Below are 23945 nucleotides of genomic sequence, written 5' to 3' on the forward strand. Positions count from 1 at the left end.
ATACCTTTTAATTTTTAAACACAACTTAAACTATGTGGAACTAATTGGCTTAGACACTACTGAAGCTAAGAACTTAGCAGCAATTAAACAAGGATAATATGTATGTATGAACATCAACAGTTACAGTTGTTAGATTGAAATGGAAGAGAGACTGTCACATTTCAGGACACAGGCCAACTACTAAGTGGCTGTGGTCAGAAACAAACTTCCCTTTTGCACAGGTTATTTCACAATTATCTATCATGTGGTTCCTTATTCTTTCCTCTGAAGCACCTGGTGCTGGAGTCAGAATATTGGATTGCTGGTCAGATCCAATATGGAAAGTCCAATGTTCAATTAACATGCCATTTGGTTCAATGCAGGAATCTATGGCTGCTCTGGTACTATGCAAGCACAATGGAAACAATTTTCTCTAAGTCTTTCCTACAGGAGAGAAATTTTCCAAAACTTTTCTCCCACTGCTAATACCAGTTTAGTTCTACTACTGTTAGGGGCATCAGGAGCCCAAATGTTGTAGAATCTGTCGCTGGCATTTAACACTACTTTGATTAGACATGCTCCCCACAAGGTTCTGTGATGCAGCATCACAAAGGTCTCTCATATAAGTTACATCTTTTAGCTAACGTAAAGAGTGCACTTTGAAAAAAAAACCTCATCTTATTATGTTGGTTGTTATTCAGGCTGAAACATTTTGGGGAAGGATAATTAAATCAACAACCACTAAACTAAAATTCTTTACTGTATTTCAAACAAAACTAAAAGCAAGCCCATAGACCAGCACTTCTTGTCTGAGTGGGAAATAGAACAAGCCTGGATAACATTTTCTCAGTTAATATTAAAACTCAGGGGAAATGAAGACAAAATACACTCACATTTGTCCTTTTATCTCTTTTGGTCATAAAAATAAACTAAAGATGGAGGGAGCTGCTTGCTTCACAGGTCTGAGCTTGCAAGCTCTCTGGATTTATTCTAAAAAATCATGGCCTCTGAAAGATGTCATGTCTATATGATCTTGGCTGGGCACATGGCTAAACAGTACCATAAGCTGAATATAAATCAAGACATGCCCTTTAACAATGAATCTGGTATCATCTTAGCATACTAGGGTCTTCTGAAACACCACACAGGGACAAAAGAATCCAGTTACATAAATTCCAACTGAGAATTTTTCCTCTCTAACACCACATTTTAAGCTTTGAAACACAGGAATTACTCCCTGCTGGTATTTTAAGGATAAGTTTTAGTTGGTATAGCAGAAAGTGAAAACAACCTAATCATGGTAATCGCCATACTAGATGAGACCAGTGGATTCATCTAGTACATTATCGTGTCTCTGACAGCGATCGGTAACTGTCACAAAAGATAAAAACCAAGTTACAAGCACCATTCATTCAGCAGTCACATCAAAACAGGACTGACTTTTTCTTGACTGTTCAAAATCTGGTCACTCCGAAAACTTGAAATTCAAAAAGAAAGGATTTGCTAGGTTTAGAAATTGTGATAAACATCAGCAGAATGTTTAACGGAATTAAATTAAAAGTCAATTTTGAACACTGCTCTAGAAATACTAACTGAAGTTTTTGGAACAAAGAAGAGGAACAGCAGTGGCAGCTAGTATGACTGTTCTCTGAAAGAGTGTTCACTTACTGATATATATGTATAAAGAAAAGGAGTACTTGTGGCACCTTAGAGACTAACCAATTTATTTGAGCATAAGCTTTCGTGAGCTACAGCTCACTTCACTGCATCCGATGAAGTGAGCTGTAGCTCACGAAAGCTTATGCTCAAATAAATTGGTTAGTCTCTAAGGTGCCACAAGTACACCTTTTCTTTTCACGAATACTGACTAACACGGCTGTTACTCTGAAATCTGATATATATGTATGCAAGCTGAAATTCTTCTCAAGACTACCCCAATAACCATTAACAGTGGGAATACAGTAGAACCTCAGAGTTATGCACACCAGAGTTATGAACTGACCAGTCAACCACACATCTCATTCGGAACCGAAAGTACACAATCGGGGGGGGGGAAGGGGTAAATACAGTACAGTACTGTGTTAAACGTAAACTACTAAAAAAAATAAAGGGAAAGATTTAAAACAAGATTTGACAAGGTAAGGAAACTCTGTGCTTGTTTCATTTAAATTAAGATGGTTAAAACCTGCATTTGTCTTCTGCATAGTAAAGTTTCAAAAGTGCATTAAGTCAACGTTGAATTATAAACTTTTGAAAGAACAACTTTAACGTTTTGTTCAGTTACAAACCACCTCCATTCCCGAGGGGTTTGGAACTCTGAGGTTCTACTGTCAATGTTTCTATGCTAAACCCTTCCACACAATACAGAATCTTTTTATTGTACTACCAACACCTTTAGACACAAAAGGCCCTCTCATAGTTGCTGCCCTAGTTTGTCCTTTTCTCCACATTAACCAATGACAGGCTTCCTCTACAGTGTATTTTTAGACACACATAAAACACTTGGTTTGCGGATAGTAAAATTATATTGCAAATAAGTCTGATACACAAAAGAGATGGAATTTAAAGCAAATGACTAAATTATATATTAAAGTTAAGGTTAAGTATCCCATTTAATTAATTCTCATTGATATTTATTATTATGCTCATCCCCAAACTTCAGAAAATCTATTCTTTGGATAGCACATATCTTTCCTAAAAGCCCTTGCACATGCTACCCAAAACACACAAAAGATCCCACCAACCCTTGGATTATTCAAAAAACAAACCATGGAGATGTAATGCCTTGATTTTAAGAGCAGGGTTTTCTCAATGGGAATGCCAGCAGTAAAAATGTGAATCCATAAGTAGGGGTGCCAAGCAGTTAAAAGCAAGGCGACCCAAGGATTAGTAGGATATTACTTCAAAAATTTAGATTATGCAGCCATTTGCTCCTTCCTCCCCAGTCCTGGGACATGTAGTTACCCTCAACAGCACACCGAAATAGCATTCTAGTTAGAACCTCGTGGACAGACTTACCAGATGACTGCTTCCAAAAAGCACCTACCTTTCTCAGTATTGTGAGAAGGAATTTCACATCAAAACACAATGTATTTTAGCCACCTGAGCAGTAACAATGGAAGCAGGATATGAGGAGGATATGGATATTTTCATAGAAATTTCCAAAAACAGGTTTCTTTGTTGCACTGAAGCATGTTTAAAAGTTCATGTAGAATATCCATTGTGATGCTTCCCTTTCTTGTGTGTATTTGCTTCAAGTCAGGAAACGTTTGAAAGAGAACTTTGGTAAATATGGTAATTCTATAACCCTTATGTGAAAAAAAAAAATCACAGCCCTGGAAAAATTAGCACCAATGATAGGAAGCAGGACCGGCTGACGAGAGGAAATTGTTAAGCATGGTTTAAGTCCATAACAAGGAAAACATCAGAATGTGTTTATGATTTTCTTTCTTCCCCAATCATTTTCTCCACTTTGGAGTTGGCCAAGCATTGCCTGTGTGTACATACAGCACAGCTGCTTGGACACATTTCCTCATATCTTGCCTTCTTCCAATATGGAATGCACTTCACTTGGCCCCTTAAGCATAATATCTGTACCTCTTTATGGGTGTAACGATACTGTTGGGGCACCCATTTTGTTTTAGCTGCATAGATTTTCCTTACCAGATCGGAAGCGCTCATCTCTGGAGTTGGTAGACCGTGATTTTTGCTGTTTAGATACAGCAGCTGTAGCCTGTGAAGAGCCTGGGATTCTGTTCTCTGCTTGCAGGGATGGATCTACACCTGAAATACAATTCCACCTCATGTAAACAATTCACATCTACTAACAGACAGTATCTGGCCAGTGACGTATGAATGCTTGTATCTCCCACTACAAAGAGACCTACTTTTTTTTTTTTTTTTTTTTTTTTTTAGAAAAAGTAAACTATACCATCCAAGAGCCAGGTTTAAAAACTATTACCACAGGTTACAATGAAAAAGGATATTTAATTAAATTCCAATAGCTGAAGTATTTTTACAAAGTCTGATGCTGACTCACAAACGTTAATTCATGCAACCTATCTGTAAAGCAGAACTGAAATATAACTCAGTCAATATTAAAAAAAAATCTAATTTTCTTACCTGCAGCTTCAGTTTCTATGACTCAAATCCATCAATCTGAACTGATTATTATTTTACCCAAAACTATCCAACATTTCTAAACAACTGAAAATACAACTACTTCGATCAACAGCATAGTGTAAAGAGTGCTTATCAAAAGTAGTGCCTTCATGCTAGTCCAAAGACAAGTTCATGGAAAGATGGGACAGGCAGATCTAAATCCCAGAAATGATTTCTCCTAATAAATTATTCTGCGTCACAGATCGTCCAAATGGGCTGAAAGAACTTATTGTAAAATGTCAAGAAAAAAGCTGAGACACGTGTGTGTGTGTGAGAGGGAATATCTTTTATTGGATCAACTTGTGTTGGTGAGAAAGACAAGCTTTTGAGTTACACAGAGCTCTTCTTCAGATCCGGTAAAGGTACTCCCAGCATCACAGCAAAATTCAAGGTGGAGCAGATTGTTCAGCATAAGTACTTAGTACATATTGTAAGGGACCATTCAAGGTAGCGTGGCCCATTAACACCTCTGCAGTTATAGGACAAAAAGGAGGATTAATGGGTTACAGACTGTTATAATAAGCTGTAAATCCAGTTCAGGCTATGATTTTCAGTATCTAGCAGAGTCATGAATTTAAGCTCACAGGGTCATCTTATGAAAAAGTGGTGTGCAGATTTCCTCTGAGGATAAAGGACTGAGAGGTCAGATATAGAGTGATTGCTTTGTGAGATGCATTCAACCACAGGTGACAGGATGGTTTTGTCTGAACATTTTCCTGTGTGAATTCATTTGAGCACACGATTGTCTGATTTCACCCACAAAGCTGTTGCTGGAGCATTTAGTGCACTGGATGAGGTACACCACATGTTATAGGCATGTATAGGATACACGGATCTTGAAAGGTGAGGTGGTGGGGGGGGGGAGGGGAGAGTGGATGTTGATCATTGTAGCATTGGAGATATGTCTGCAGGATTTGCATCTGTTGGTCTGGCAGGGTCTGGTGCTACTTTGAGTTGGTGTGTTCTGGTCTGTGGGGATCCTGCTTCTGATGATGAGCTGGAGATGCTGGGGGACTGTTTCAAGACCAGAGGAGGGGGGTCAGGAAAGATTTTTTTCAGGATGGGCTATGGGTTGTATTTGTTTGACAATACCCCATATGGGTTCCAGTGTGGGGTGACAGGTGACAAGTAGGGGTGCGTGGTCAGAAGGGTTTTTATTTCTGTATTGAAGCAGGTTCTCTTAGGGTATTTGGATGGTACATTCCATGTACGATCTACTTCTCTGGTGTAGTGTCCTTGTTTGGTGAAGGCGGTTTTAAGTGTGTTAAGATGTATATCATGGACTTTCTTCTCAGAGCATATTCTGTGGTATTTGAGTGCCTGGCTGTAGATAAACAGACTGCTTGGTATGTTTGGACTGGTTACTGGATCTAAGAAGGTAGATGTGGGGATCCATGAGTTTCTTGTATATGGTGATCTATAGGGTTCCACTGTTGAAGCTCATTGTGGTGTCCAAGAAGTTGATGGTACTGTTGGAGCGTTCCAGAGAGTGTTTGATGGATGGCTGGTGGTTGTTTGAAGTTGTGGTGGAAATCTATGAAGGCGCTTAAGGCGTCTGTCCTGAGGATGAAAATATCCTTGATATATAATCTCAGGGATATCACTGGTTTCCTGGTGCATTTGTCGAGAAATTCTTCTTCAAGGTGGCCCATGAAGAGGTTGGCATATTGGGAAGCCATCCTAGTACACAAAGTGTTTGCTGGTGAATGTAAAATAGCTACGAGTGAGGAAGAAATGGATGAGTTTGGCGACATGTTTGGGTTGGATATTCGAGAGTTGTCCATTGACTTGTAAATATTTGAGGCAGACAGCTATGCTGTCATTGTGAGGGATGTTGGTGTATAGGGAAGAGACATCCATAGTGGCAAAGATGGTGTTCTGAGGCAGCTTGTTAATGTTGCGGAGTTTGTACAGGAAGTCAGTTGTGTCCTGGAGGAAGCTGGCCCTTTGTGTGGTAAGCAGTTTAGGATGGATTTTATGAATCCCAATATTCCTTCAGTAAGGGTGCCATGGCCAGATATGATGCGTCTGTTTGGATTCCCTTGTTTGTATATCTTAGGAAGTATACAGAAGGTCCCTGGGATGAGTTCATGGGGGATGAGTTTGTAGAGTTTCTCTTCATTTGTTTGGGGAAGGATTTGATGATATCATTAAATTCCTGGGTAAACTATGGCGTGGGGTCTTCTGTGAGTTCTATATTTTAGCTGGTGTCAGAGAGTTGTTCGTTGGCCTCGTTAACTTAATCATCACAGTTGAGGACTACAATGGGGCCCCTTTGCTGGTTTGATCACTATCTGGTGGTTAGATTTCAGGGACTATAGGGCTGTCCTCTCAGCAGTGGGGAGATTATGGTGAATGTGATGTTTGTTAAGGATTTTACGATCAACTTTTTTCCCTGAAGCAATCAGTGTAATGATCAAGAGTGTTTCATCCGCTCTGTGGCATCCAGTCAGATGATTCTTTTTTGTTATGATGGTCAGTGGGGATGTGGTGTCTACCTTGAACGGTCCCTTACAATATGCACTAACTACTTATGCTGAACAATATGTTTCACCTTGCATTTTGCGGTGTCGCTGTGAGTACCTTTCCCAGTCTGAAGACGAGCTCTGTGTGGCTTGAAAGCTTATCTCTCTCAACAGAAGTTGGGACAATAAAAGATATTACCTCACCCACATTGTATCTCCAATATCCTGGGACACACACAGCTGCAACTAACACTGCGAACAAGAGAAAAGGTGTGAATTGCCCAGCACTAAGATACATACTTCATCCTAAAATCAACTAGGTAGGGATCAAATCTATCCTATTATCTGAAAATCATTTACTTAACAGGAAATAGATCTCTGCCACAAAAGTAATTTAAGACTTAGTCAGTCTTAATTCTACAGTAAGTCAACCCTGCACCACAGTAAACTGAAAGAACAATCTGATATTTCCTTATTTTCAAAATAAAAACAGAAAAGTGTTCCTTCCTCTCCCAAGCAATTCCACAAATAAGGCAGCCAGATTATGCAAGGATGACAGCAGGCAGGGATGAAGAATGTAAGTGTGTGTAATCAGAGTCAATGTAAAAGAGCAGTACCGAGAAGATTCATATTTTATAAGATCCCTGTAACATCTCCAAGGGAAACTCAGTGGAGACCAACAATCCCTACTTGCTGACAAATAAAAGGACAAAATGGTCAACCAAATCAGAGACCCAAACTTCAACAACAACTAGTAAACCCCTCTCCCAGAAGACGAGTTCTTGCACTTTTAACTACTACTAAAATCTACAGGGAAACTCCCAACTTTGAACTGAATGCTTTCACTTAATGCTTTTATCCTCTCATCTACTACAGAAGCTTTGTCAAAAGCTATAAAACCAAAATCTAAAAAAAATATCATTAATTCAAGTCCTCAGTTTCTTCACGGAAAGCAACGGGATGCCAGAACAAAATATAAATGAACAAAACAACGATCCATTTAGTTTGCTCTGTCTCTGATAATGAAGAACAGTAAATTCTTCAAAAGAAAGCATAACCACCATAACCTGTGCAATGCTACATCATGAGAGCAATTTTCTCCCTACCACCACCAGGTGACCAGTTTATACTTTGAAGTAGTATTTTATCCTTACTTGTATAACTGCGGATACATTTTTAATGTTTACTAGGCTATTTGCCTTAATATCACATGGTGTGATATTTCCTCTGACCCACGTAAAAATGTGCTGCCAGAACAAATTCTTGTTCTTGTATCAAAGCAACTCTGAGCACTCATTTGTCCTACCCTGTATGTCATTATTTTACATAGAGTATCTCTTATCTATGTCTCCCGTACTCTTTTCTTTTCCAACCTAGTCCTAGTCTCTTTAGAACTAAAGATAAACTCTCTCAAAATCCAGATGTTGGAGGAAAGAAGCTTTTGATACACTCATGCTTGGACTCATAAGAAAGCAGGTAACAACTCCTACTGAGGAAATATTAATATACTTACAGAAAAGCACAAAAGGAGAGAAAAATATTTGTGATATTTTTATCTTACACAAGGACACAAGAGATCTTCCAGCATTTATGCAAGTGGTCTTCTCCAGGAAGGTTTTTTGAAGACTTTTGAATATCTGGCCTTCACATCTACACTGACAGTGAGTTTTCAGAGTTTTATGTAAGTATGCCAGCTGTTCTGCCTCAGCTTACCAAAGTGAATTTAAGTTCATTTTCTTGAAACGTAATATTCTTAGTGTCTTACTATCCAAAACTGACATACTTCTCATCCTCTTGACCAAACCACCTGCTCTACATCAACTTCTTTCCTTATGTATGCCTCTGTTAAGAGCATAGCATAAATCATATCTTGTACCCTACAATTTCTGGTTTTGTATTTGCTGTCTAATAGCTAATAATTTGTTTTGCTCAGAAAGGATGACGTGCTTGAGTTAGGAAAAAAACAAAAATATGAAAGGCAAGACCTACTATAATACTAGTCATCTTGGTTAGAAAATAAGAGATGAACTGCAAATCCAAAAGAAATGGTTTTGTCCTTTACTGATTTTCTACCTTATATGTGGAACTGGTAGGCCTACCACTGGTCATTCTAACTCCCTGTTTTCAGTTACTTACAATTTTGCCAAATGTTAACCATTTGGTCTGAAATTCTTAATGGGTGTCTCAGCCTCAGGCTGATACTTTATTTTTTTGGAAAGTTTCAGCAAAATAAGTCAGGCATTTCTGTGAATGAAATTAGCAAAACAACTTATTTTCCCTTAAGGTTAATAAACCTTCCAAATGTTTCTTTGAAAAGTCCTTGAGCCTCCATGCTTTGGAGCAGGAACTTGAAGGTTAGTGGGGAGACAGTGGTAGGGTCAGAGAGATGCTTTCTGTTATGGTCATGAAAAATCCACCAAAATCTGGCAAAGTTACAAGTCTCTGAAAACTGCCGTTTGCAGGTGCTCAGTAAAACTTCTCAGAGGCTTGCTGCTAAAATTTTAGAACATTCCATCTGCACTGACCATGATCCAGTCCCACTGACCTCAGAATCATAGAATATCAGGGTTGGAAGGGACCTCAGGAGGTCATCTAGTCCAACCCCCTGCTCAAAGCAGGACCAATCTCCAGCGAAATCATCCCAGCCAGGGCTTTGTCAAGCCTGACCTTAAAAACCTCAAAGGAAGGCGATTCCACCACCTCCCTAGGGGTAACACATTCCAGTGTTTCATCACCCTCCTAGTGAAAAAGTTTTTCCTAATATCCAACCTAAACCTCCCCCACTGCAACTTGAGACCATTACTCCTTGTTCTGTCATCTGCTACCACTGAGAACAGTCTAGATCTATCCTCTTTGGAACCCCCCTTTCAGGTAGTTGAAGGCAGCTATCAAATCCCCCCTCATTCTTCTCTTCTGCAGACTAAATCCCAGTTCCCTCAGCCTCTCCTCATAACTCATGTGTTCCAGTCCCCTAATAATTTTTGTTGCCCTCTGCTGGACGTTTTCCAGTTTTTCCACATCCTTCTTGTAGTGTAGGGCCCAGAACTGGACACAGTACTCCAGATGAGGCCTCACCAATGTCGAATAGAGGGGAACGATCACGTCCCTCGATCTGCTGGCAATGCCCCTACATATACATCCCAAAATGCCATTGGCCTTCTTGGCAACAAGGGCACACTGTTGACTCATATCCAGCTTCTCGTCCACTGTAACCCCTAGGTCCTTTTCTGCAGAACTGCTTCCGAGCCATTCGGTCCCTAATCTGCAGCGATGCATGGGATTCTTCCGTCCTAAGTGCAGGACTCTGCACTTGTCCTTGTTGAACCTCATCAGATTTCTTTTGGCCCAATCCTCCAATTTGAATGGCTACAGACTCCAATGGACCTTACCGGGCAACTTAATAGTACAACTGAGCAAATAATTGATTTTTCAGTTCAATAGACAAACTGAAAAATCCATTTAAAAAATTTGTTTGTAACCAAAATTACATTTGTTTGATTTTTCCTCACCAAAATGAAGAATCAAACATGTCAATTCAATATGTCATTTCTTTTTTGCTGAATTTGCTAGTCGTTTGTCTCCCAAAAAATCACTTCAGCAAATTTTCTATTCACCAAAAAAAATTTCACCCAGCTCTACTTGATAGAACATTAAATATCAAATTAGACTATTTATTATTATTGCTATGTAATATTTCTAATATGGTAACTCAGAGGCACTGATCAAGATCATTTCTCCATTCTCCTTAGTGCTGTTCCAGCATAAAGGTAGACGTGGTCTTTATTCTGAAAAGATTACAAACTGAGAACTATATAACCCAAATTAAAACAATCTACATAATTAGAGGATGAATTGTTTTTCACTTTCAGAATTTGAAACCCAGTACATCTCATTGCAGGTAGGCTAAACCAGGCATTTTCTCTCTACTTTCATTAGAAGAAATGTGACCACCAATCCTCCCTGAGTAGGAGATTAATTCATGACCAGTGAAATCTGATCATTACATTGACCTATATAAAATAAAATCACAGGAAATAAGATAGGTAGTTAGGGGGCTTATTCCTTCACCCACTTACTTCCCTGGTCCTTCTCGCATGAACAGAGCAACAATACCCAAAGTCCAAAGGTGCAAACAATTCGATGTTTATTGGGGTGAACTTCCAGCAAGCATGTTTCCAGTTTCCTTCCTTAGTGTCCCCCTTCCCAGCTCTGACACCACAGAGCCTTACACCTGTGTCCCTGTTCACATTCCTGCCCTCAGCAAAACATGATTCCAATTTCCTTACTCCCATTCCCTGTTCCCATCTCCCCCATGCACACACTCACCCCCTCACTTCCTGATTGACTGCACACTATATAGTAAAACTTGAGTTCTGCTTAGCTATACCTTAACCAATCATTTTCCTGAAATGTAACTAACCAATCCTAACATATTGTAACATGATTATGTAACCAGTTATATCCCACCACCTCAATTAGTTTACACCCAGCAAAATTAATTATGCAGCAGACAGGAACAATCACAGAACCAGACAGAGATTATACAGACAAACAATAACAAAGTGGGAACTATAATGACAAAACAATACAGAAGTGAGGATTTCACATCCCAGCTATTGATAAGTGAGTTCTTGCCAGACAGGATGCTATCAAACTAAGTTTCCTTTTACATTTTCTAGGCACTTCCCTTTCTCTGGAGATGATAGGCACCATCAGGACAGGATTGTATTCCTAACAGCCCAGCCCTTATTTCAGTGTGACTAGTTTGGAATGTAAGGATGTGACCGGTGGCTTCCCAGTTTATGGCTGCCTCTGCTGCTTAGCCAAAGATCGTAGCCTAAGCACAGGGCCTCAGACTGTCACAATAAGAGAAGGACCTTACACCGGCAGACAGTGATTTTGATTCTTTCTTTTATATCTCTATAACTAGCCAAGTGATAAGAATACACCTAAATTCTTCGAGTACAGGCCTTTATCAACAGGCCTGAATATCTATATCCTAACATAGCTCAATTAAATTCATAAATTTATTCCTAACCATTGGAGGAAGAAAATATTTAAATCTTGGTCCCATTCAATTGTAATCCTATCCTTTGTAGGATGAGACTTCTCAACTAATTAGATTTATTCACCTATTGGGCTTGGAAGGTGACTTTCCACTCTCTTTAGCTTTGGGATATATCTAAAAGGCTAGAGAGGTAGTGATGATAGATCAAGAGTGTTGAAGATGTATCTCAGATACTAATACTTTGATTGTTTTATTTAAAGTTGATTTAGCTTCTATCTGTGAACAGCTCTGTACAGCATCTGGTTTTCAGTGTGGTTCCCCAGTGTGTTTTTAAACCAAAATGTCCAGCTAGCTTAACTGAGGGACAAGCAAGTAAAGTGATTTGCTCAGCACAACAGTAAATTAACCGTTCAGCCAGGTTTACAGAGCAGGGTTCTTCTGGCACACGGTCTTTTGAAGTAGCTGGTAGACATTATTGTCATCTATTGTGTTCTGAGACATTTTCAGCAGAAGAAAAGATCTCATTGGCAAATTAAATAAATGTTAGTGCCATAACTCAAAAGCAATACCGATTATATTTAATTCTAAACCAAAGCAAAAATGCAATGCAGCATAATAAACGGCCTTGTTTTTTGTAGATTTAATGTTGGCATCTTTAACTCACAGTTCAATACCTTACTCTTTGTGTACACTTTTCTTGAAGGGTGGTAGTAATGATCTTGTGGTTAAGGCATTGACTTTTGATTCAGGAAACCTGGGTTCAATTCTCACCTGTGCCACAGACTTCCTGTGTGATCTTGGGAAAATCTTTACCTTACAGGGATCTTATGATGTTAAATGCATTAATGTATATTTAATTACACTGCAACAACCTTAGCTCTGACCCACAAATTAACTTTTGAGTCATCTGTCTTCATAGTATCATTAGAATAGCATGGCGCATGTTGTCTGGTAAATTTCCATGCAGATTTGCAAGGTTGAGGAAAGCATGTTTCTGATATAAGGTATCTTAATGTTGGTATCCATGCTCATCTGAATTAATGAGTTAGCTTTTCTGGAGAAATTGGTTTTACTTTCATGAACCTAGCCTTACATTTTCTTCAGCTCACAAAGAGTTCACCTTTCTGTCAGTCTTTCGTCAAAAATCTGTTGCACGCATTGTGGTGAGGATTTGAGCTCTTTATCCTTCATGCTTGTACCATGATAGGCTTCCTGAATCCTTCACTCTGTTTTTTTTGTCTGGATTTCTTGTGCTCTGCAATTCTGTTTCCTTTCTGCTCTGCCCAATGGTAGAATGGCTTGAGGTGTTAGGGTGCACTGGCCCTTTGGCTACATTGTAAAGTTCCCCTTCCGAAGACAAACAAGAGTCCAAACAAAAGACAAAAATGATTTCTGTCACAGCCTCAAAGGTCTTTCGGGCCCAGAATCATCTTTTCTCTCATGGCCTTGGGCTGGACCACTGTCCACGGTTTGGGGCTCAGGAGCCTTCGTGGTTTACACAAATATTCGCTACACAGAAGTGGAATGTTGGGAATCAAGATCCCTGGGTTCTGTTCCTAGCAGGGAGTGGAGTCTAGTGATTATAGACAGCATAGCCAAGCACACAGATTTGGTGCATTCATTCTTAAAGGCAGCACGATTGTGGGTGAGGTGTGAGTCTGCCACATCAGAGATGGCATCTTACTGCATACTCTGTCTGAAGTGACATTGTGCAACATCTGTTACTCAGTCTGTAAAATGGAGAGAATACTTGCCTCCCTCCCAAGTTCAGAGTTATAAAGCCTTGCTTGATATTAAGAACTGTGAAGTACACAGAATCATTAATACCAGTAAGTGGACATGCTGAGATTTAAACTTATGGTGCCCTCCTGCTCAGTACTTCTTTTCACAGGCCAAAGAGATAGCTGTGGGTAGTGGCTTCCACTGATGTATTCTGTCTGGAGCCCAAGATCTTTGAGGTATAGATGGAACACCTCAAGCAACCTAGTGACAGAGGATGTGGAAAAAGCTAATGTACTCAATGCTTTTTTTGCTTCTGTCTTCACGAACAAGGTCAGCTCCCAGACTACTGCACTGGGCAGCACAGCATGGGGAGGAGGTGACCAGCTCTCTGTGGAGAAAGAAGTGGTTCGGGACTATTTAGAAAAGCTGGACGAGCACAAGTCCATGGGGCCGGATGTGTTGCATCCGAGAGTGCTAAAGGAGTTGGCAAATGTGATTGCAGAGCCATTTGCCACTATCTTTGAAAACTCATGGCGATCCGGGGAAGTCCCGGACGACTGGAAAAAGGCTAATGTAGTGCCCATCTTTAAAAAAGGGAAGAAGGAGGATCCTGGGAACTACAGGCCAGTCAGCCTCACCTCAGTCCCTGGAAAAATCATGGAGCAGGTCCTCAAGGAATCAGTTCTGAAGCACTTAGACGAGAGGAAAGTGATCAGGAACAGTCAGCATGGATTCACCAAGGGAAAGTCATGCCTGACTAATCTAATTGTCTTCTATGACGAGATAACTGGCTCTGTGGATGAGGGGAAAGCAGTGGACATGTTGTTCCTTGACTTTAGCAAAGCTTTTGACACTGTCTCCCACAGTATTCTTGCCAGCAAGTTAAAGAAATATGTGCTGGATGAATGGACTATAAGGTGGATAGAAAGTTGGCTAGATTGTCGGGATCAACGGGCAGTGATCGATGGCTCCATGTCTAGCTTGCAGCCGGTATCAAGTGGAGTGCCCCAAGGGTTGGTCCACGGGCCGGTTTTGTTCAATATCTTCATAAATGATCTGGAGGATGGTGTGGATTGCACCCTCAGCAAGTTTGCAGATGACACTAAACTGGGAGAAGTGGTAGATACGCTGGAGGGTAGGGATAGGATATAGAGGGCCCTAGACATAAAATATAAAATAAAATTGCCTGTTTGGGTTTTTTCAGGGGGAGGAGACATTTTAAGATTTCTTTAAACACAAGGAAGCAAAGTAAGAGGCAAAAAGCCATTTCCCCCTTCACATGTCACCTTTAAGTCTTCCTGCAGCTGTCAACCTAGCTCTAAATTAAAATAGGAGCAAAACAGAAAAAATAAAGGAGAGGGGTTCAATGTACTGCAGAGGGAAGGAGAAAGAAAGCCGATGATAAAACAATGATAGCCCAGTTTTGTAATTTACTGTGGCACCCCACAACTTTTGTTATGAAAATTGTGGGGGCAACCTAAATTTAGAGAACTACCAATATTTACCTTTGAGTGACCTATTTTACTATATTAAAGCCATTTTATTCACACCAATTTTCTATATAATTGCCATTTATTTATTCCAAAACCTGTACACACCCACAGAACACACACACCCCCCTTAGGCAAACTGTCTCATGCTCTCTACTCCTTTAAAGTGATTTTTAGATATGAACAGTCACAACAGAACTGTAAGCAAGAAACGTGCACTTTTGTTTGTTGCAAAATGAGACAGTAATGTTAAGTTTTTACATTAGAAATATCCGGTCTTGATGTCCCTGACTTGTTGCAGGAACTTTGTGAGAGCTGGAGAACTAATGGATACAGGACCTATTCTCAAAGGACTGAAACCTGGGTGTGTCAGTTCCAGGACTAGCTGCACGTCTGCCCACCTTTTGGTCTCTCCTGCACACACCTAGCAAAGATGATAGGCCTCTGGGCCTTACCTGTCTCAGGATTGAACGTCATGATTATTCCACTCAGACTGGGACCCAGGTACACTACCACATGCTTATCACCGGTTCTCTCTCTCAGGGAAGCTAGATTTAAAAATAACGCCCCCTTCAATGTGGGTGTCTGGGCCCAATATAATTGCTATACTATTGCTCATTCATTTATTTGTCTCAGGCACCACGCGTGAAATCTTCTTTCTGGGAAAGTTTCAACACTCCCTTGCCTTCAACTGAGGGGCACAAGACTGATCTACCACAGCAGCATCAAGAGATAGAGAACTGTGGGAAAATGAATGAGTAAAACACAGCCTCTAAAATTCATTAAGAATTTGTTATCCATGCTTGAATTTACCAGACACTAGCCAGAGACCTAACCCTATTACCTTGTCTCTGGGTAAACCTGGGTACCTTATTTTATCTGTACACACAAATTCAACTACCCTTACCAGGTTGACAGCTCACAAATTTACCTCCCTATTCCAGACCTGTCTCCTGTGAAAACAAAAATCTCAGGCCCAGTCTCTGCCATCTCCTCATGAATGTTGACCCGTCAGCTCAAACTCACCATGGCTAACACAGAGCTCCTAATCCCATCCACCCAAACGCTTGCTGCTACCTTCTTTTCTTGATCGCTGTCAGCAACGCCATAATTGTGTCTGTCACTCAGGCCCGTAACCTAGGTATCATCTTCAACTTGGACCCCTCACTAGGTCCTCATATCCAGGCTGTGTAAATCTTGTCAATTTTTTTTTGCATAGCATCCCTAAATTCCAGCATTTCTTACTCATCCACAGCTAAAACGCCCATCCGCAGCATCCTTCTCTCTGGCCTTGACAAATGCAATCATGTCCTGCTCATATCTGTTCAGAATGCTGCTACAAAAATCATTTTCCTGGCCCACTGCTTTGACCATACCGCCCACCCATTTTCAAAGCCCTTCCTGGTCAAACACCCAATCATCTTTCATTCACTAATGAACGCTCACCTGGTTCAGCCCCTGATTCCAGTCTCCATTGCCCACTTGTTATGTTTTAAACAAGCACCTTTGTGCTTTCTCCCATGCTGTCCCTCACATTATGGAGGCATTCATTCCCTGTGAAAATCTACAAAGCTAACTTCATTATCCGCCTTCAAGTTCTGCCTCAGAACTCTCATTTGCCATGATCCCGACAAAACCATACAACAGTTAGGCTGCTGGTGTGCAGATGCTACTGCCTAACATGCTGATCAGTGCAGCCTCTATTTCCTCGTGCTCCCTATCTGTCTGTATCCCTCTTTTGTCTCTTATCTTACATTTAGACTGTAATCTCCTTGGAGCATAGGCCTTCTTTTTGCACTGTTTGTGTACAGCCCCCGGAACAACGAGGTCCTGGTCCATGGCTAGCGCTGCTAGATGCTGCAGTAATACAAATAAATAATAACAAACAACAGATGCAGTTACAGAAGGTGAGAAGGGCCCCAATTAGCAAGATTTAAGGGCAACACACTGGTGAACAGCCCAACTCCCCACCTTCTCCAGCTGTTAGAATTCCTGAATGCCATTCCTGGATCCTGGCTTCGACCCTACATGTTTGTATCAGCCTCTAGTTTGTAGTTATCTGATACGTGCCAAATCTTCCATCCCCCCTCTGACTGCTAAGAGGGAGAACTCTCACTTCCCCACGGCAACATGGCTGGTGCAAGTGTGTGTGGCAGGAGGAGAGAACAGCGGCTAGAAGGGCAGGAGGGGTCTCCATTGCATTGTCCCAGCCTGCAGCTGCACGGCGTGCGTCTGGTTTCAGCGAACTACCCCTCCCTGACTACTGCTCTGAGGAAGGTGGCAACCAAATACTCTAACCCTTCCCTCACCTCCTGCCTGTTAACAGGTGGGTAGATTAAGGTCTATGCTACTCTACCACCCCGCCCCTTGTTTTTTAGTCAGTCTCTTGGGATTGCCATGAGTATGGGTTTCCCGGCTGCCCACAGTGTTCTGAAAGGAAGCAGGGGAGCGCTGGAGCTGCCTGCCTGGCACAGACTCTGGAAGACAGCAGGGCACATTTGGAGCATTATTTTCACAACCATAAGACCCAGGATTTCCAAGATCAAGGTTAAGTTATCAGAAGATTTTGACCTCACTCATCAATAAAGCGTTCACAGTCACCACCAGTGAGCGCATTTTTCAGTTCTTGTAGAGTCAAATACCACTACAGAAACGGTTTTCCTTAAACCTTTCAACTATGAAAAGGTCATTGGGTTTGGAAAAGGCCTCACCAAAGCCATATAGCCATGTACACAAACCACCTGACCAATTCTACCACCAAGTAATTCAGGTTTAGAACTGTCTCTACTCAACGAACACAATCTGACAAAAAAGGTGTGCTATACTCTTTCATTGTTAGGGTTCTTTTCCCTCAAATTTTAGTGGGATATGTATCTCTGGAAAGAAATCAACATATTTATATTTCCTCCCCTCCACCCGAGTCCCAGCAAAAAAGACTTGCATTGAATTGGATGGGAATTGGCCTGGGCCCTCAGCAAATCTTTACTGATAACTGGCCGCCTGGATACCAATAAGGAACAAATTTAAAATATCTGATGACTTTTTTTCTGAAGATAATGAGTTATCAGAATGCACTTTGAGAGATTTCAGAGTAACAGCCGTGTTAGTCTGTATTCGCAAAAAGAAAAGGAGTACTTGTGGCACCTTAGAGACTAACCAATTTATTTGAGCATGAGCTTTCGTGAGCTACAGCTCACGAAAGCTCATGCTCAAATAAATTGGTTAGTCTCTAAGGTGCCACAAGTACTCCTTTTCTTTTCACTTTGAGAGAGATATTCTCTGTAACCTACAACGAACAAAAATGCAAGACTATATTATTCTGTCAAATAAATACCACTGTAGCCTATGCTGCTAACAAGATATTACAATTTAATTTCCTTTTAAAAGGGAACAGAAATTAAAAACACTAAATACCGGCACTTAGAACTACAACATCTTTTGAACAAGTTGTTAAGTTCTATCCTGTGCACAAGACAAGTTGCAATGTGCTATAGGTCTATTCTATCTTCAACTTTTCCCATTACTTTCCTCTACTTATATTATTTCCACATTATCTGTATAACTCTTCAAAGCACTAGAAGAGTTATTTTAAACCTCAGTCCCACACAAGTCAAGTCTTATAAACCTAGTAAATTAAAACTGTTGTGTGAACTACTGTTTTCTTAAGTCAGTTAATTCTGATTAATGCAAGGTACTTCTTCAGAGGACATTGAAAAGGTAGATAAAACCAATTCTATTTAACCCTGGACAGCAGTAGCATCACAGAACCTGCAATTACATGTCAACTAGAATGAAGAAGTCTTCTGGGGGAAAATCTGTTGAGTCAGAACATAATACACATTACTGACATTAAAGAAAGGCTGAGAATGAAATTGTTTGTTTCTAAACACAGGATTATACATATTCAGCAATCAGATTTTGAGTCCTTCTAAGAATGGAGAGACTCAGTCTCAGCACTAAATAGACTCTGTCCATCAAACGGTAAAATCTTCAATGGCTGGCTGCCATTCTCTCAGGAAACTGAAGCCAACGTCCACGATGAATGTCTTTACAATACATGAAGCCATAGAATGGATCCCAGAATCCACTGCATCCAATACAGCCTAAAGGGAGGTTTTAGCAATCAACTGTCCTTCATCAGAGACCAATTTAAGCCCCAACTCTAAATTCAGTAGGTAATCTATCTATTCTATTGGAGATAATGATATTTGGATACATGGCTTGGTAATTAGCTATTCTGACTTTAATTGGATTTGATTTTTCATTGGCAGCAGAAACAACCAGTGAAGATGGAGCTGGATGAGAACAGAAATATTCAAAGCCTCTGGGCAGTACATGATATGTATGATCAGGACCTCCTGCTGAAGTAGCTGAAAGTAAGGCAGGAATATTCCAAAAATTTTATGCTGAATCCAGTATTCCCTCATTTATAGGCAAATTCAACTCTGCCTTGACACGTGGATTGTAAAATATCAGACAGCTTATATGCTTTTTCCTGAATCATCTCCAGCTGAACTTCCAATGTTTTTGCCACATGCTTCAAGAATTTACCGTTTTACTAAAGCCTGAAGCAAAATATGCATTAAACAGCTCAACCTTCTTGGTGTCGTCCATTATTAGTAGGGCTACGATACTGTCACAGAGGTCATGGAAATTGTGAATTTGAATAAAGCCTGTGAAACTAAGTGCCATTTTAGCCTGATGTATGTGGTCACAGCCCCACTCAGGTTTGATCCTTCCACCCTTCCATCTCCATCTGAGTGGCACTGTGACCACATGCACCAGGTAGCAATGCCCAGAATGGGAAGCAAAGCCCAGCTCAGTGGGACAGAAAGTACTGCTGCGGGATGTTCTTGCCCTCTGATATCTCCCCCAATCTTGGACCTCATCTTACAGCACTCCCTGGCCTTTCCATGATTTATCGACCCCTCCCTCCTCCCAATGAAATTTATGATAAATTTCCATACCAAAATAGCAGCCTTGATAATTAGCGCTCCTTCCTCACTAAATAGAGAGCCTACACTTTCCTTCATCTTTTTCTTGTGTCTAATGGATTTATAGAACCTCTTCTTGTTGCCTTTCATGTCCCTTGCTAGGTGCAACTCATTTTGTACCTTAGCCTTTCTGATCTTGTCCCTACATGCTTCTGCTTTTCTTTTGTACTCCTTTACAATTCAGCCATGTTTTCTCTTTTTGTAGGACCACTGTTTGATTTTCAGGTCATTGAAGAGCTCCTGGTGGAGCCACAGGATATGTCTACACAGCCATGTTGGCCTCTTACTACTTTTCCTATCTTTTCTTCACATTGGGAGTTTGTTGTTGTGCCTTTAATACTGTTTCTTTGAGAAACTGCCAGCTTAGATTTTCCCTTAGATTTTCTTTTTATGGGACCTTACACCTATCAGCAATCTGAATTTCTTAAAGTAAGCTTTTTACAAGTCCATCACCCTTATTCTGCTGCTCTCACTTCTTCATTTTCCTTCGAATCATGAACTCTAGCCTTTCATGATCACTTTCACCCAAAACAGCCTTCAACTTTCAGATGCGCAACCAATTCCTCCCTCTAAGTCAGAACCAAGTCTAAAATGGCGCCCCCTTAGTTACTTCCTGTTGGGACTCCCTCAGAGACCTTTTCCATTCAGCTCATCCAGAACATCTTGTCCAGTTTTGGGAGAACACTTCATCCAGTTTTCTGGGATCCCAAACAGTCACTGTTGACTCCAGATTTCATTATTCAGCTTCCTTTATTTAGCCTGCAGCAAAGCTGGGCTGAGTTGATGAGACTCAACCCGGGTGGTGAGAGGGGTGGTGGTGGTGGTGGTGGTGGTGGGGGAATAGGGTATCCAAAGTTACACAATAAACCTCTTCCTTTACATACATTTACACACTACATTGCATCACACTTTTGGATTGCCTTGGTTACTTTGCAGGAACCAATCCCGGAGCAGCATGCTCTATCCCTGCACTGTCCATGCTCCTTTATCTCATCTCTACTTTCCTAAATTATCTTGTCCATTGCTAGTGAATCTTCCTCTCTTATTTTAGCTGGCTCACACATTCTGTCCTAGTAGCCTACAGACCTATTTACTTATTTTATTTGGCACAAATGTTCTGTTTTCAACCTAATGATCTGTTTACCTGCCTAATTATATCCCCCAAGAAGTGAGGCCTCCCTCCATGTGTTAATTACTCATATCAGGCCAGGCCTCAGCTACATTCCAGTTAAGATAAGAGGAAGAACATTATATATGAAGGGAGAAAAGAATGCCTGGTCTGATAAAACCTGGTTACAGCAGGGGAGGTCAGGTGGTAACAATGCCACCACTATGCTTGGGTCCCCAGAAACCTTTACAGTCATTCTGAAGGAAAACGGGCCCTTTTCCCAAAGGAAAGGATTGTAAATCAATTGTAAATGATTGCTATAGGCAACGAATCTAATTAGAATCATTTAACTATGAACAGTTTTGTCAAAATCACTAAAAGGAAATAAGTGGTTTCCAATTGAACTTGGCTGCCTCTGAACGTACAAGTAGGGAATGTAATCTGGGTACAGTATAATTAGAGCAACACAAGGTGTGTTGAGCAAAATATTTCAGAGAAATGCAAGTATATTTGTGTAATTATGCAAGGTTTTAAGTACCTAAACAAACACTCTTGGCTTATAAAACCCTATTTTGCATGTCTAAAATGAACTGGCTTTTAAAAGACTCCATTAAAAATCCATCTGACTCTTTCATTCAAAGTTGCAAAAACTGAGAAATATTTTTTGAGCAGCTCCAATGTTTCCTGGAAGTCTTTTCTAAATTCCTCCCCACCCGCCCAAGCCAAACACAAGTAGCTGGTATTATCTGGCTTTGATACCTCAATGGTTTAATGAAGTTCAACATCTTTTAAAATAAGAACAGGAGGACATTGTTGAGGTTGTGGCAGGGATAGCCAGAATCAAGACAATAGGAGGAGACTGGATCCTTTTACAAATGAAACGACAGAGGAAAATGCAGCAGGAGGAGAATGAAAAATTAAAGATACAGTGCACCTATGGACAGGTTTCAGAGTAGCAGCCGTGTTAGTCTGTAGCCGCAAAAAGAAAATGAGTACTTGTGGCATGTTCGAGACTAACAAATTTATTTGAGCATAAGCTTTCGTGAGCTACAGCTCACTTCATCGGATGTATGCAGTGGAAAATACAGTGGGGAAATTTTATATACACAGAGAACATGAAACAATGGGTGTTACCATACACACCGTAACAAGAGTGATCAGGTAAGGTGAACTATTACCAGCAGGAGAGAAAAAAACTTTTTGTAGTGATAATCAAGGCGGGCCATTTCCAGCAGTTGACAAGAACGTGTGAGGAACAGTGGGGGGGGGGGGTGATAACGTAATGACACATCCACTCCCAGTCTTTATTCAATCCTAATTTAATGGTGTCCAGTTTGGAAATTAATTCCAATTCACCAGTCTCTCATTGAGTCTGGTTTTGAAGTTTTTTTTGTTGAAAAATTGCCACTTTTAGGTCTGTAATCGAGTGACCAAAGAGATTGAAGTGTTCTCCAACTGGTTTTTGAATGTTATAATTCTTGACGTCTGATTTGTGTCCCTTCATACTTTTATGTAGAGACTGTCCGGTTTGGCCAATGTACATGGCACAGGGGCATTGCTGGCGCATATCACATTGGTAGATGTGCAAGTGAAGGAGTCTCTGATAGTGTGGCTGATGTTATTAGGCCCTATGATGGTGTCCCCTAAAAAGATATGTGGGCACAGTTGGCAACAGGCTTTGTTGCAAGGATAGGTTCCTGGGTTAGTGGTTCTGTTGTGTGGTTGCTGGTGAGTATTTGCTTCAGGTTGAGGGGGGCTGTCTGTAAGCAAGGACTGGCCTGTCTCCCAAGATCTGTGAGAGTGATGGGTCATCCTTCAGGATAGGTTGTAGATCCTTGATGATTCGTTGGAAAGGTTTTAGTTGGGGGGTGAAGGTGATGGTTAGTGGCGTTCTGTTATTATCTTTGTTGGGCCTGTCCTGTAGTAGGTGACTTTGGGTACTCTTCTGGCTCTATCAATCTGTTTCTTCACTTCAGCAGGTGGGTATTGTAGTTGTAAGAACGCTTGATAGAGATCTTGTAGGTGTTTGTCTCTGTCTGAGGGGTTGGAGCAAATACGGTTGTATCGTAGAGCTTGGCTGTAGACAATGGATCATGTGGTGTGGTCTGGATGAAAGCTGGAGGCATGTAGGTAAGTATAGGGGTCAGCAGGTTTCCGGTATAGGGTGGTGTTTATGTGACCATCGCTTATTAGCACTGTAGTGTCCAGGAAGTGGATCTCTTGTGTGGACTGGTCCATGCTGAAGTTGATGGTGGGATGGAAATTGTTGAAATCATGGTGGAATTCCTCAAGGGCTTTTTTTCCATGGGTCCAGATAATGAAGGTGTCATCAATGTAGCTCAAGTAGAGTAGGGGCGTTAGGGGACGAGAGCTGAGGAAGCGTTGTTCTAAGTCATCCATAAAAACGTTGGCATACTGTGGGGCCATGAGGGTACCCATAGCAGCGCCGCTGATTTGAAGGTATATATTGTCCCCAAATGTGAAGTAGGTATGGGTGAGGACAAAGTCACAAAGTTCAGCCACCAGGTTTGCCGTGACATTATTGGAGATACTGTTCCTGACGGCTTGTAGTCCATCTTTGTGTGGAATGTTGGTGTAGAGAGCTTCTACATCCAGAGTGGCTAAGATGGTGTTCTCTGGAATATCACCAATAGATTGTAGTTTCCTCAGGAAGTCAGTGGTGTCTCGAAGATAGCTGGGAGTGCTGGTAGCGTAGGGCCTGAGAAGGGAGTCTACATAGCCAGACAATCCTGCTGTCAGGGTGCCAATGCCTGAGACGATGGGGCGTCCAGGATTTCCAGGTTTATGGATCTTGGGTAGCAGATAGAATACCCCTGGTCAGGGTTCCAGGGGTGTGTCTGTGCGGATTTGTTCTTGTGCTTTTTTCAGGGAGTTTCTTGAGCAAATGCTGTAGTTTCTTTTGGTAACCCTCAGTGGGATCAGAGGGTAATGGCTTGTAGAAAGTGGTGTTGGAGAGCTGCCAAGCAGCCTCTTGTTCATATTCCGACCTATTCATGA

General features: G+C 41.0%; 1 protein-coding gene across 8 annotated transcripts in view; it reads right to left on the reverse strand.

Annotated features, from left to right (window-relative positions):
• DIP2A (disco interacting protein 2 homolog A) overlaps positions 1 to 23945 on the reverse strand; it is a 241219-nt gene that overhangs the window by 113708 nt on the left and 103566 nt on the right. For 6 of the 8 annotated variants that reach the window (XR_013347437.1, XM_077829456.1, XM_077829455.1 and 3 more), the window contains exon 3: positions 3643 to 3762. The exons of the other annotated variants lie outside the window; for them this stretch is intronic. Coding sequence is in view for 5 of the 6 variants with exons in the window: in XM_077829456.1 (XP_077685582.1) it covers positions 3643 to 3762 (120 nt within the window). In the remaining variant the exon portion in view is untranslated. The remainder of the gene's footprint in view (positions 1 to 3642; positions 3763 to 23945) is intronic. 8 annotated transcript variants of the gene reach the window in all.

The sequence above is a fragment of the Eretmochelys imbricata genome, chromosome 11 (assembly GCF_965152235.1).
Source record: "Eretmochelys imbricata isolate rEreImb1 chromosome 11, rEreImb1.hap1, whole genome shotgun sequence".
Lineage (NCBI taxonomy): Eukaryota > Metazoa > Chordata > Testudines > Cheloniidae > Eretmochelys > Eretmochelys imbricata.